Source organism: Hyperolius riggenbachi, chromosome 1 (assembly GCF_040937935.1).
Source record: "Hyperolius riggenbachi isolate aHypRig1 chromosome 1, aHypRig1.pri, whole genome shotgun sequence".
NCBI classification, from domain to species: domain Eukaryota; kingdom Metazoa; phylum Chordata; class Amphibia; order Anura; family Hyperoliidae; genus Hyperolius; species Hyperolius riggenbachi.
In genome coordinates this window covers 339,100,582-339,112,741 of record NC_090646.1, presented here as the reverse complement: position 1 = coordinate 339,112,741, position 12,160 = coordinate 339,100,582, and the positions used below count along the sequence as shown (strand labels likewise).

General features: G+C 42.6%; 1 protein-coding gene across 6 annotated transcripts in view; it reads left to right on the top strand.

Moving 5' to 3' along the window:
- The window catches only part of SBNO2 (strawberry notch homolog 2), a 199,278-nt gene extending 188,696 nt beyond the window's left edge, over positions 1 to 10,582 (top strand). For all 6 annotated transcript variants that reach the window (XM_068233982.1, XM_068233981.1, XM_068233980.1 and 3 more), the window contains one exon: positions 2,841 to 10,582. In XM_068233982.1, coding sequence (XP_068090083.1) covers positions 2,841 to 3,280 — 440 coding nt within the window. In that variant the 3' untranslated portion in view covers positions 3,281 to 10,582. The remainder of the gene's footprint in view (positions 1 to 2,840) is intronic.
- The last annotated feature ends 1,578 nt before the right edge of the window (positions 10,583 to 12,160 follow it).

The window sequence follows — 12,160 nt, the reverse complement described above, 5'->3', positions numbered from 1 at the left end:
AAGTTATTTTAAAGAGAAAATGATAATTATCTCCTAGGAGATAACTTAGGAGAAAAAGTGAATTGCATATGGGACACTGTCCTGGATGCAATTTGCATATATAAAGTGCCCATGTCAATCACTGGAACTCTATTTTATGGCCACATTTCCTAATCTGTTGTGATCTTGTTACTGGTGCGTAGATAGGACAGCCGCCACCACACCCTTAGTATGAGACTCACCATCCGGTTAGACCTCCACTCAGTTAACGAACAGATTCTTCCTCCAATGTAAAAGTACAATCCCTGACATCCACAGTATCCCTCAAATAAAAAGCCTCTGAAAGTGTAAAACAATTTATCTTTAATATTGATAAAAAGCAATTGAATTCACGTCCCGATGTAATTTTCACAGCATAGATTAATTTAGTTACATGGGCTTACCTTGTATGTGGGCCACTCGTAGGCTCTTCTGAGTGCTTTCCCTGGGATTCAGGGTCTGGTGTAGGGCTGCAGCGTGCCACCCTTGGCAATAAACACCAGTACCAAGCCGCTCACGTGCACACACGAAGCAAGCAGATGCACACACCATATACAGAAAACAGATATTGTTGCTTGCGCATACTGCAGACATATTGACATGCCCCTGAGCCAGTGTTAAAGCTGATGTCAATAAGTGGTCCCTATGTGAGCAGTGGATGCAGCTGCACCCTACACATACAATGAGCTTCACTGAGTGCAATCACATCGTTCATAATCCTTCTTCAAATGTAATTAACTTGATTAAACACTTAAAGGACACCTGACCCTTTGTCTGCTTCCATTAAAGCAGGAAGTACAAAATGCAGATTTATTGTAGGCTTTCTGTAAGATATAGCAAATGTTTTTTAAAGGTTTTTATGCTGTTGCTTATCTCAGAGCAAAGAGGAAGTTCTGAGTTCAGGTCTGCTTTAATGGAGTTCTCATTACTTAGTATTTCTACTTGATTGAAGACAATATTTGACTAAGCTTCAGCATCCATAGCTTACATCATCCAGTGCAATGCAAAGCAGGATGCAGTGGTGTAAAGCACCCTGCCACTGGACCCTAGAGCAGTAGAGATGTGATCTCTGGAGTGCCCAGTCATGCTTCTCTGTCTAGCTGTCTTGTGGATGCCAAGAGAATGGTACTTGCCTGACTTCATTAGGCCAAGTTTAAGATTTTTTCCAGAAGTTAGGCTTGCACACTTAGTCACAGTGAAAGGAACTCCTGATGCTTCAGGATACTAAGACATTTTGGACAATTTTATGCTTCCAACTTTATTGGAACATTTTGGGTATGGTCCCTTCCTGTTCAAACCTGACTGCACACCAGTGCACAAAGTAAGGTCCATAGAGACATGGATGAGCCAGTTTCATGTGTTACCTTCTAGTCCAATATCTGTACCTGACCTCACAAATGCTGTTTTGGAAGAATGTTCCTATAAACACACTCCTAAACCTTGTGGAAAGAGTGGGCCAGCTCCATGTTAAAGCAAAGTTGGGGGGAGGAAAGGGTTAAAATCTGGATACTTGTTTCAGTAATAAGAAGCTTCTGGATGGTCCAGAGGCTTCCCGGATCCTCTTCCAGCTCTCAGTTTCTGCCCAGGACCCTGTTCTTCTTGTGGCTGCTCTTCCGTTTGCGTACAATTTTATCTGTACTGGTCATGCACAGGTAAGGCTCAAGCATGCCAAGTAGAACTAAGTGCATGTGCACAGAGATAAAAAGCCATGCTCAATCGGCTTCATCATACTTGGTTTGGGTGGACTTTACGAATGCCTACTAAAGATGCACTCATACATAGCGAGAATGTGACCACAAGAACCCTATTCAGTAAGGTCTTGTTGAGTATGAGGAACCAAGGGCGGTAATGGAGGGGTGTAAAAGAACCCAGAAAGTTTCTGAAATATCCAAAGGCTTCCTACTACTGTTTTTTTGTTTATTTCAAATTTACACTTCAAGTACACTGTAAAGCCTATGGTTTAGGAATGGTGTGTGCGCGTACGTATAGTGTATGTATCTATGTTAATGAGGTTTACATGAAATCTCAGCTGGCGTTGATATGCTATAGCAAATGTATTACCCTTCTTGGCGTTCAATTTCTTCTGAATTTCCATGCAAAAACTGATTCAATTAATATTGATTACATTTTTGCATTTAACTTACCAAAATTTGTCTATTATACTTTTTGAGTTTAATAAAAGTTTTCAACATAAAATCATGTCAAAAAATCAATTTAAATTAATTTTCCCTTTTTGCCAGGCCACAGTGTCCCCACTATTAAGCTTTTTGGCAGAAAATGTGCAGTTTTTCACATTCCTTTCAGTGCTCTGCCCAGGAATGTTTTGCAGCTGGGTGGCATGAAAAGGTAGCTGGGTGGGGTGAGATGAGAGAATGCAGGGCCGGTGCTTCTCTGCACAACTCTGCTTACAGCATAGGAGGAGATGAGCTGACGACAGCCGAATGCTTAACAAAACTAGCCGGGTGTAGCATCCAGCTAAAAAAGCCTGGGGAGAACACTGCCTTTTTTTTTTTTTTTTTTTTGCATTAAAATTCATGTTTTCATGCAGGTTTCCATAACATGCAAACACAAATTTTAATGTGAAAAATTAATGTGAAAAGCGGAACCCTGCCTTAGAACTGCTGAACTAGCCTGACTCGTCCATACCGTTTTCAGCGATTTTTCCACAAGTCAGGCTTGTCCATACAACTAGGGAGGTTATTGGTTAAAAAGGTTTGCTGGCTTTTTCAAGTACTGCTGTATAGTTTGTTTTGTACACTTAAACTATGTTATTTTTACCAGTGATACAGTACTTCAATGGCATTTTTTTCTCTCTTATTTAGGCATTAAAATTCCAGAATCCTGTGTGTATAAAGTTCGAGAAGAGCTGAAACAGATGGATATGAATGTGAAAAGAAAACATGAAGCTGCTCGAAGAGCTGCGGAGCATGCCTCTTTGCCCCCTGTGCTTTTAGGACCCTCATCTTTGGACCTATCCCTACCTTTTTACCGTCCAACCCAACTTTCAGACCCAGATGTTTTAGACCTAACTTACAGCCCTCCAACTTCAAATATGCAGGAACAGAGTGCATTATATAATGACAATTTTGACAGCATCCTCTCACCCAGTGATAGCCTTCCCAGCCAGCCATTTAATGTTCGAGAAATTATAGAAGAAATGCTTATGAAAGCACAACTGAAAGCACCAGATCCCTCTCCTTCAGGAGAACGTCAGAGTGTCATCCAGTTTGGAGGAGAGCACGGCTTCTGGGGTACAGGCTGAAATGTGAGCCTATTATCCCAATATCAGACCAGCAAACAATACCCCACAACACTGCTCCAACACTCCAGCAACTTTTGTGGGAAAAGCCGTGATAACTTGGATCTTACCAACTGTGACCACCAAAACACTGTGCAACATACCATAACAAGAGGAAGGCAATATTTGAATTCTCCTACAGTGCACTATCCATCATACCAGAGGACCAAGTGTCATAGGGATGTTAAGACTGCCCCGTCTACTACCGTGTTCATCGCCCAGCTGCACTGACTGGCTGACATATCAATGGTTATACCCCGTAGCTTGTACTTGTATTTCTTTGGGACCCAAATGTACAGTGAACACTGGGAGCCCTGCACTGTTCAATGTTGTTCTCAGTCCCATATCAGCATAGGGTTGGTTTGGTTTTCCATTCAGTGTAAGTAGGTTCTTCTGTGTCCGTGAGCTGATTCCTTACAGCGCTCTCAGCACTTTATTGTCTTCTCTGCAGAGCTTTACACATTGCTGGCTGAAAAGGCCATAAGCAGAGCAATAGCATGTGTGAACAGTATAAAGTATATAAATATATATATATATTATCTATATGTATGTGGGGAAGGGATGAGACAAAAACAGATTTGTCTTTTTGTTCTTTTAACCTTTGCTAATCTTTGCACTATTTGCTGCCCGATAACATCGTCCCTTTGGGCAGAAGGGGCCTGAGTGTCTGCTCAGGGTTTATTTGTGTGTATATGTGTTTATATCCATAACTTTGTATCTCAGGCTAGGTACTGTTTGCCAGACAGGTAAACGCTGTTTAAGTTTTATGCCAAAGAAATCCCCCCTTTTATAAACATATATTTAATTTTGTCTGCGTGAAAAATGTAGCTCCCCATTCATGTCAATGCATTTTGCGCTTTTTTGTTAGCTGAACAATGAGTACTGAATCAGTAGCTATTTGTCTTTTATAAGCTTGTCGTACAAAGACACAGCGGCAGGGCTACTAGTCAGTAGCTGCAGTACCACAGCTCCTACTTCTGTAAACTGACATTGTGCAGATGGAAATAATAGGAAGCAGCTGCTTATAAACAATACAGCAGTCACATTACCTCTAAGGTGTCTACTAGACATCACATCCATTTTGATTTGGTCTGTTTTCAGAACCTGAATGCTGTGCTCTTTTTGATTCCATAAAGACTGTCACTAAAACCCAGTTAAATAGTTGGGGAATGTTAATGTCTACACGAATGCAATTTGTGTTTACATTTATTGAAGCCTTACACACCAATATTACCTTTAAGTTGTTATATAAGACAAAGTATTGTACAGGTGGCAGTAATTCAAATATTTAATGCTGTGTAACTGAAAATGTTTGGCCGTGGGACCGTTTCATAGTGCCAGTCCATTTTGTGAATGGTTATGCTTTTACACGGGCTGTATAGAAGGGCAGAGTTGGAAAGATTTTCTAGTTTAACTGCTTTATTGGGGTTCCTTTTTGCATTCTCTGATTTTATTTGTGCTATTCATTTTTGCTGTTATGAATGATACCACATTGGTATCATTACTGACATCCTAAGGGTCGTTTGTGGAAATGCAAAGAATTGATGTTGCTTTTTGAAGCATATGTTTGGAACCTTTAATATACAGCTGAGAATGGTCCTGTTTAAAGTGTTCAGTAGTTTTAGGCTTGGTCCACACTAGGTCAGGTAGCAGAATGCAATCCGTGGTCCGGACTGCAGTTTTCAAAAACCGGAATGCATACTGATCCGTGCTGCCCTTTTGCAGCATACTGTACGTTTCCAGGCCGTTTGCGTTTTTAAAAAACATGCCCCCAGCCCTGGCTGCCGGTGGGGAGGGGGCGCCGAGCTGGAGGGGGTAGTAGCCAGGAAGGGGGGCAACAGGCACAGCGACGGGGAGGAAGTCGATCCCCCTCACCTGTGTTCCCATCCACGCTCCCCCTCCAGCTATTTGCAAATGCAGCAAGCGGGGAAGCAATTACCTTCCTTGCGTTCCACCACTTGCCGCGTGACTTCCTGCAATGCCGCCCTCTATACTTCAGTGGGCAGGAAGTCATGTGGCGAGCAGAGGAAGGAAGTAGGTAATTGCTTCCCCGCTCGCTGCTTAGCCCCGTCCCCGCTCCCCCCCTTCCTGGCTGCTATCCCCTCCAGGCTACCTGGGTGCAACCTATGGGGGGGGGGGGGGGAAGGTCTGTAAAGGTGACGTTGAGGGGAGGAGCAGGCAGTAGGCAGTCCTGTTCTCCCTCCATATTTGTGTGCAAAGTAGCCTGTGTAGAGGGAGATACATTTTTATATTGCCTTTTATTGGTTGCGTGGGTATCCGGGCCCCCTGAAAATGTTGCAAATCTGGACTCTCCGTTCAGTTTTTCAAACCGGATCCGGTTTTTGAAGTATGTGAAGATGGCCACTATTTTAACATTGGTATCAGTGGTTTTGGTCCGGGCCAAAAAACGGAGCCACGGATACTTTTTTTTAACCTCCTTGGCGGTTAACTTTTTTTTCAAATGGACAAAAAAATCATTTTTTTTTTACATTTTTTTTGTTTTTTTGTTTAATGTAAAGCTACCAGAGTGGTAGCTACATTAAACACCACTAGAGGGCGCATGTGTCCCTCTAGTGCGATCGTCGCCGGCATCAATAGCAAACAGGGGAGCGCGTATACAACGCGTTCCCCTGTTTGGCTTCTCCTGTCGCCATGGCGACGATCGGCATGACGTCATGGACGTCAGCCGACGTCCTGACGTCAGGCGCATCCGATCCAGCCCATAGCGCTGCCCGGAACTCATTGGTCCGGGCAGCGCAGGGCTCTGGCGGGGGGGGGGGGCGGCCCTCTTCTGCCTCTGCGTGCGGGCGATCACCGCAGAGCGGCGGCGATCGAGCTGTGCGCGCGGCTAGCAAAGTGCTAGCTGCGCGCACAGCACTTTACATGATGAAAATCGCCCCACCTGGGGCCAGGGAGGTTAAACAAGTGTGAACCGCCCCTTACTCTGAGAGATAAGGTTTTTCATTAAGATACTTTGCAGTGTGCGATATAGAGGATTTAAGAAAACCCTTCCTGTTTTTTGTATTGAGGTATTCAGTTTAGTGAAGTGGCTACAGATCCCTACGACAGTCTGTGGTTGAGAAACTTATAGAATTTGATGGACTAGTCAAACTCAAATTACTGCGGATGCACATACAGTGGCTTCTAGATCCAGCAATGGCCTTCGGATGTGACTGTCACCCGTGCCCATGTTAACACCATTCTCCTTTAGATTTTGACTTTTTAACAGTTGCTGTTAATTTCTAGTTTTAGGCTCATTTATATAAAGCTTTAGAAAAAAAACTCCACTACATTTTTAAAGGGCCACTGTCACAAATAAATGTAAAATACATGAAAGCATATAAATAAAAAGTACATTTCTCTCACAGTAAAATGTGCTATAAATTAATTTTCTCCTATGTTGCAGTCACTTATAGTAGATAGTAAAAAACTGACAGAACTCATAGATTTTGGATTAGCCTATCTCCTCATGGGGAATTATCAGGGTTTTCTTTATTTTCAAAAGCACTTGGTGAACAGCAGTTGCTCAGTCCAACTGCCAGAATACTGTGCAAACAGGTGGGGGTGTGGTCTGCATCTTTGTATAGATCCTTTCCAGGGAGGGCTTTTGTAAAAGAATAAATTAAATACTGAGAATCCCCCATAAAGAGATTGACTAAAAAAAACTGTCAGTTCCATAAGATTTCTACAAACTACCATAAGTGGCGGCAACATAGGAGAAAATAAATGTATAGTTCATCTTACTCTAGAAGAAAACATCCTGCTTACTTGTATGTGCTTACATTTATTATATATTTTACAGTTTTTCGCAATAGTGCTTCATAGGCCTGAAAGATAAATCAAATTTAAATCGAAATCGTGATCACCAAGCTCACAATTTAGTAATCCTGAAAGTAGTAATTTCTGCAATGACGTTGTTTCCACATGGAGGAAGTTTGAAGAAGCGGCTTCAAGCGTCCCCCAAGTCCCAGCGCGTGCGGCCCACAGCATCGGCAGTGTTGGACATAATTTCTGACAGGAGTCGAATGCTTTCTATCTTCTCTCGCCGTCTGCCAGCTCTTGTGCACGGCATACTTCCTTGTTCCTGTATGTCACATGACATACAGGAAGTATGCCGTGCATTAGAGCCTGCAGGAGGCTAAGTGGATAGACGGGCATCGCTGGACTCCTGCTGGAAGGTATGTCCAGCACTGCTGCAGCTTGGGGGACAGAGGGCACAAAGAGAGACCCAGAGGGTGCACAAAGAGAGAGAGGGGAACAGAGAGGCATAGAAGGGGAACAAAGCTTGATTTGAAGGAAATCGTAAATCGATTTGAAATCGTGATTTCAGACAAAAATCACTGAATTCATTTTTTTCCTAAAATTGTTCAGGCCTATTGCTCCTGTAATTTTAGTGTTTGTGCTGGAAAATAAAACACATTAATACCTCCTAGTTTGTCCTGTGCATAAACTTAGGAAAAGTTAGAGAGCAGAATACAGTTTGCATATTTTCTTTTTTAAACCAACTCCAGCCAAACATTTTTTCCTTAATACTACAGAGAGCAGTTGTAACTCTTTTATTGCTGGTGCACAGGATTAGTGACACAAAACCAGTGAGTGCAGCTCACCAATACAAACGTGTCTACTTCATCAAATAGGAACAGCTTCATCAAATAGGAAAGTGCTTTATTACAAATCTTTAAAAGGCATTGCATTGGCAAACACATCCATCCAAGGAGGAGAGAGGTCACACAAGGCAGCAGAGATTGACAGCCGTTTCGTGCCTGCTATTTGTGATGCTTCATCAGGATCAGGTCCTGATATAGCGTCACGTATTGCAGGTTTGAAACTGCTTGTATTGTGTTGTTCCTGCTGCCTGTGCCCTTTCCATTCACTTCCTGTGTCAGGGACCTTCACAATTTTTGCTGTGAAACCTGGATGTCCGAGAATCAGCAATGACAACTTTTTATGCTTCCCCAGTGCAACATAGTTATATTTAGTGAAGAGTCTTGAGTTGTTATCTCTAATTTTGCGGTTTAAAATTGCAAGATTTCAGGAAATCCATGAAATGCACCACTCTTACTTTTATTTACAGTATTAAAACATAGCCGTCAAACAAATTAGAGTGTGAACCAAACAGATGCATTCAATATTAGTGCCCTTTCTGAGAAATTCTTTGCAGCTTCATAAAATGACCCTTAGTTGGATATTTTTACTATCTTGCACAGCAGTGCATTCATGAAAACAGTTGATTTCCAACTGTTCTGTGGTGATCCCAAGTGCATCTTGCAGGAAACTGCACAAGTGTGAATGAGCCCTCACTGCTCTCATCAGTATTCTACCTATATTTTACTCTTGTGCTGCTGTGCCTGAACTATCATACACACCTATGTAAAGTGTAACTGTAATCACACTTCTAAAAAGAAGTGAAAAGGAGTCAGACTTTTTTTTTTGAGTTGTTGTCTAGCCTATTAAACACATATGATAGTGTGTGGTGACCTTTTGGGCCAAGATTAATAATGTACATTACGCTGGCCAAATTTCTATTTTCTTTACATGTGCGTGTTTTTGCAGTTACACTATAAGGATTCCAATACAAAGAAAAACAAATGGACAAGACTGTGATGGAAGCAGCCATTTCCTAGCGCGTATTATGTGGGATAGCGGAGCTAACCTGCTTACTGTGTAATTCTGTAGAATCGAGTATTGAGCACAAGTTGGAGAATGGCTGGTTCTTATTTACTCCAGTGTTTAGCTTTGTGACAGCGCCCTTTTAAATTAACGTACGAACATCAGTGATGTCTAGTAAACATAGTAGTCAGTCATTTTCCAAATTTTTACTTGACTGGTAAAGCTTAAAGGACTAGTGAAGTGAGAGGGATATGAATTTCCTTTTGAACAATTGCTTGGCTGCCCTGCTGATCCCTCTGCCTGTAATACTTTTAGCCATTGACCCTCAGCAAGCATGCAGATCAGATGTTTCTTACAAAAAAAATCCAACAAGATTAGATGCATGCTTGTTTCAGGTGTGTGAATTAGATACTATGTCAGAATGATCAGCAGGACAAGGCAGGCAACTGTTATTGTTTAGAAGGAAATAAGTGTGGCAGCCTCAGCATCCCTCTCACTTTAGTTGTGTTGTCCTTTAAAGGGACTCAGAGCTGAACTATAAAAAAAAATGTATACATACCTGGGGCTTCCTCCAGCCTCATCCGCTTGGATCGCTCTCACGCCACCGTCCTCTGCTGTCTGCAGCTTTGGGAACCGGGTTCCGTCACTGCCATCAGTCGGCTCCAGTCTACGCACGAGGAGTGCGGCCCCTACGTATCTCTCCAGTAGCTGCGCTTCCCGTGCGTAGACTGGAGCCAACTGACGGCAGTGACGGGACCCGGTTCCAGAAGCTGCGGGCAGCAGAGGACAGCTGCGTGGGAGAGTTCCGAGGGGATGGGGCTGGAGAAAGCCCCAGGTATGTATAAATCTTTTTTTATAGTTCAGCTCTGGTAAACTTTAATTGCATCTTCTCGTACATGCAGCCCATAGTATAAGCTCGCCCTCTGGCATGTAGTGTCTGTCTCCAGCCATTGTTCCTGTAGTGCTTTTCAGTGATACAGTCAACCAAAGATGAAAGTGTGACAGGGTAGCTAACTATCCATGTGTATGTCTGAGGGCAAGAGAAGCTCTCCTCTTTTTAGTGACTGTCATTGTGGCCTACACTGCAGAGCCATTTTACATGATGTACATCACTATGGTAAATCATTTTTTATGCAATGTCGTTCAGTGCCTTGCTCTTCATATATACACTAATAATTAGTGTGCTCCACTGCTGGATGCCGCTTCTCCTGCATTGTGTTCAGTGCTCTTTCAATGCCATACTGTATCTCAGGTATTTTAATCCCCCCCCCCCCCCCCCCCACCCCTTAATTGTCAGGGAATTCTGCAACACATTTCACTGGATACAAGTGCATGTGATCTGGCAACAAAGGGGTCAAGAGGAGTTGCTGACTCCTCTCTTCTTTAAGGTTAATCATAAATGTACCCAGTGAGATCACCTTTCATGGTCTGTGATCTGTTGGACAGGTTTGCTATTAAGTTATTATGACACGTGCGTGCTACTGATTCTGCATCCTGCCACGCACGGGTCTTCTATACTTATTTATGACTCTGTAAAATATATATATGTATACAGTTTTATTTAGATGATGTGCCTTCAACTAATTCTTACATTTTCTATTTGTAACTGAAGGCCTGGCTGTCCAGTACCTCAGTAAAGTTTTCATTGTAAAAGCATGTTTTGTAGTCTGTTTTTTTTTTTTTTTTTAAACACAAACTGCATGTGTAGCTCTCCACTTTTACTCCTTCCAGGTTTTGGTTTCAGGTCCAACACTGAGCTCCATCTATACACATCAGACCATCTCGAGGAAACTTTCTCTACTACCAATAAGGTGCTGGAGCACAGAACTGTTTCATTGTGATGTGTTTAGTAAAGGAGATTGCAGTACCATGCAACAAACTCGGCTTGTATTTACTTGAAACACCCATGTTCATAGATGTTCACACCTCCAACTTTCATAACCAAAATGGTGAGCGCACTCTACAACAGTTGTGCTCTAGGATGGAGCTTATTAGGAAAGTGTCCTTGTACCTCCGTCTTATGACCACCTTCATGGCAGCGGTGAAATGGGCAAAGTACCATTCCTGGTTTCTTCAGCAATTTCTGTTAAAGACCTGAGATCTTCATCAGAATTCACTTCAAAACTTTATTTGTATTTCTCATTCTATAGAGGAATATTTGGTCTGGTGAACAAATCAGGCCAACTTGTCCAGGGGTCTGGATTGGTCTCAGGTGCATCTCTTTGCATTATGACTAATTCCAGGATATGGGGGCACATTGTCTGTCTTCCCATATACAGGGTGAGTTGACCAACCTAATGTCAGGCCAATCTTCGAACTTCAGTTTCGTGGCAGTGAAGTTAGCACTAGATCATTTTGTTCCACTAATTTGGGGCAGAGAAGTTCTCATTCTTTCTGACAAAATGACATTTTTCTATTAAAACAAATACGGGGACTAGAGTTTTGCTATTACTGAGCCTTTCTCTGCAGATTTTCTCCCGGGAATTGGAAAATGTCAAGTCGCTGAGAGCATTACACGTAAATGGTACACACAATTCTTGGGCAGACCTTGTCAGCAAGCGCAGGGTGGTGAAAGGCAAGTGAGAACTAAAACCCAGTCTTCCAAACTATCATAGAAAGATATAGTCTTCCTGTTCTGGATCTTGTTGCATCCCTGCAGAATGCAAATGTCAGATTTCTGCTCTCTGCATCAGCCTGTTCCAGTGGACTGTCTGGTCGCTTCCCTAGTTCCCTGTGGTCAGAAGTTGGTTTATGCATTCCCTGCCTTCAGTCTTTTTTCCAGAGTATTGAGTAAAATCAAACAGCAGTTGACCACAGTCATCGAAATCACCCCTTGGTGGCCCAAGTGACTGTGACTTCCTTTAGTACAGAGTATAGCATTGCAGGATCTGTGGCATCTGCCTTTCATGCAGGATCGTCTGGTCTAGGAGAGATTGTGTTACTTGAATGCACAGTATCTGGACCTTACCAGCATGAATCCTTAAAAGGTCCTGCTGAAGAGAAAGGGATGAGCACAAAATGTAATTGATATACTTCTAAGAAGTAAAATGCCAGTTATCCTGAAGATTTGCATTAAAGGACGCCTGAGGTTAGAGTGATATGGAGGCTGCCATATTTATTTCGTTGAAAACCATGCCAGTTGCCATGCAGTCCTGTTTATCTTCTGACAGGAGTAGTGTCTGAGTCAAAACCCTGGAGCAAGCATATGGCTAATCTAGGAAAACCTGAGTCAGA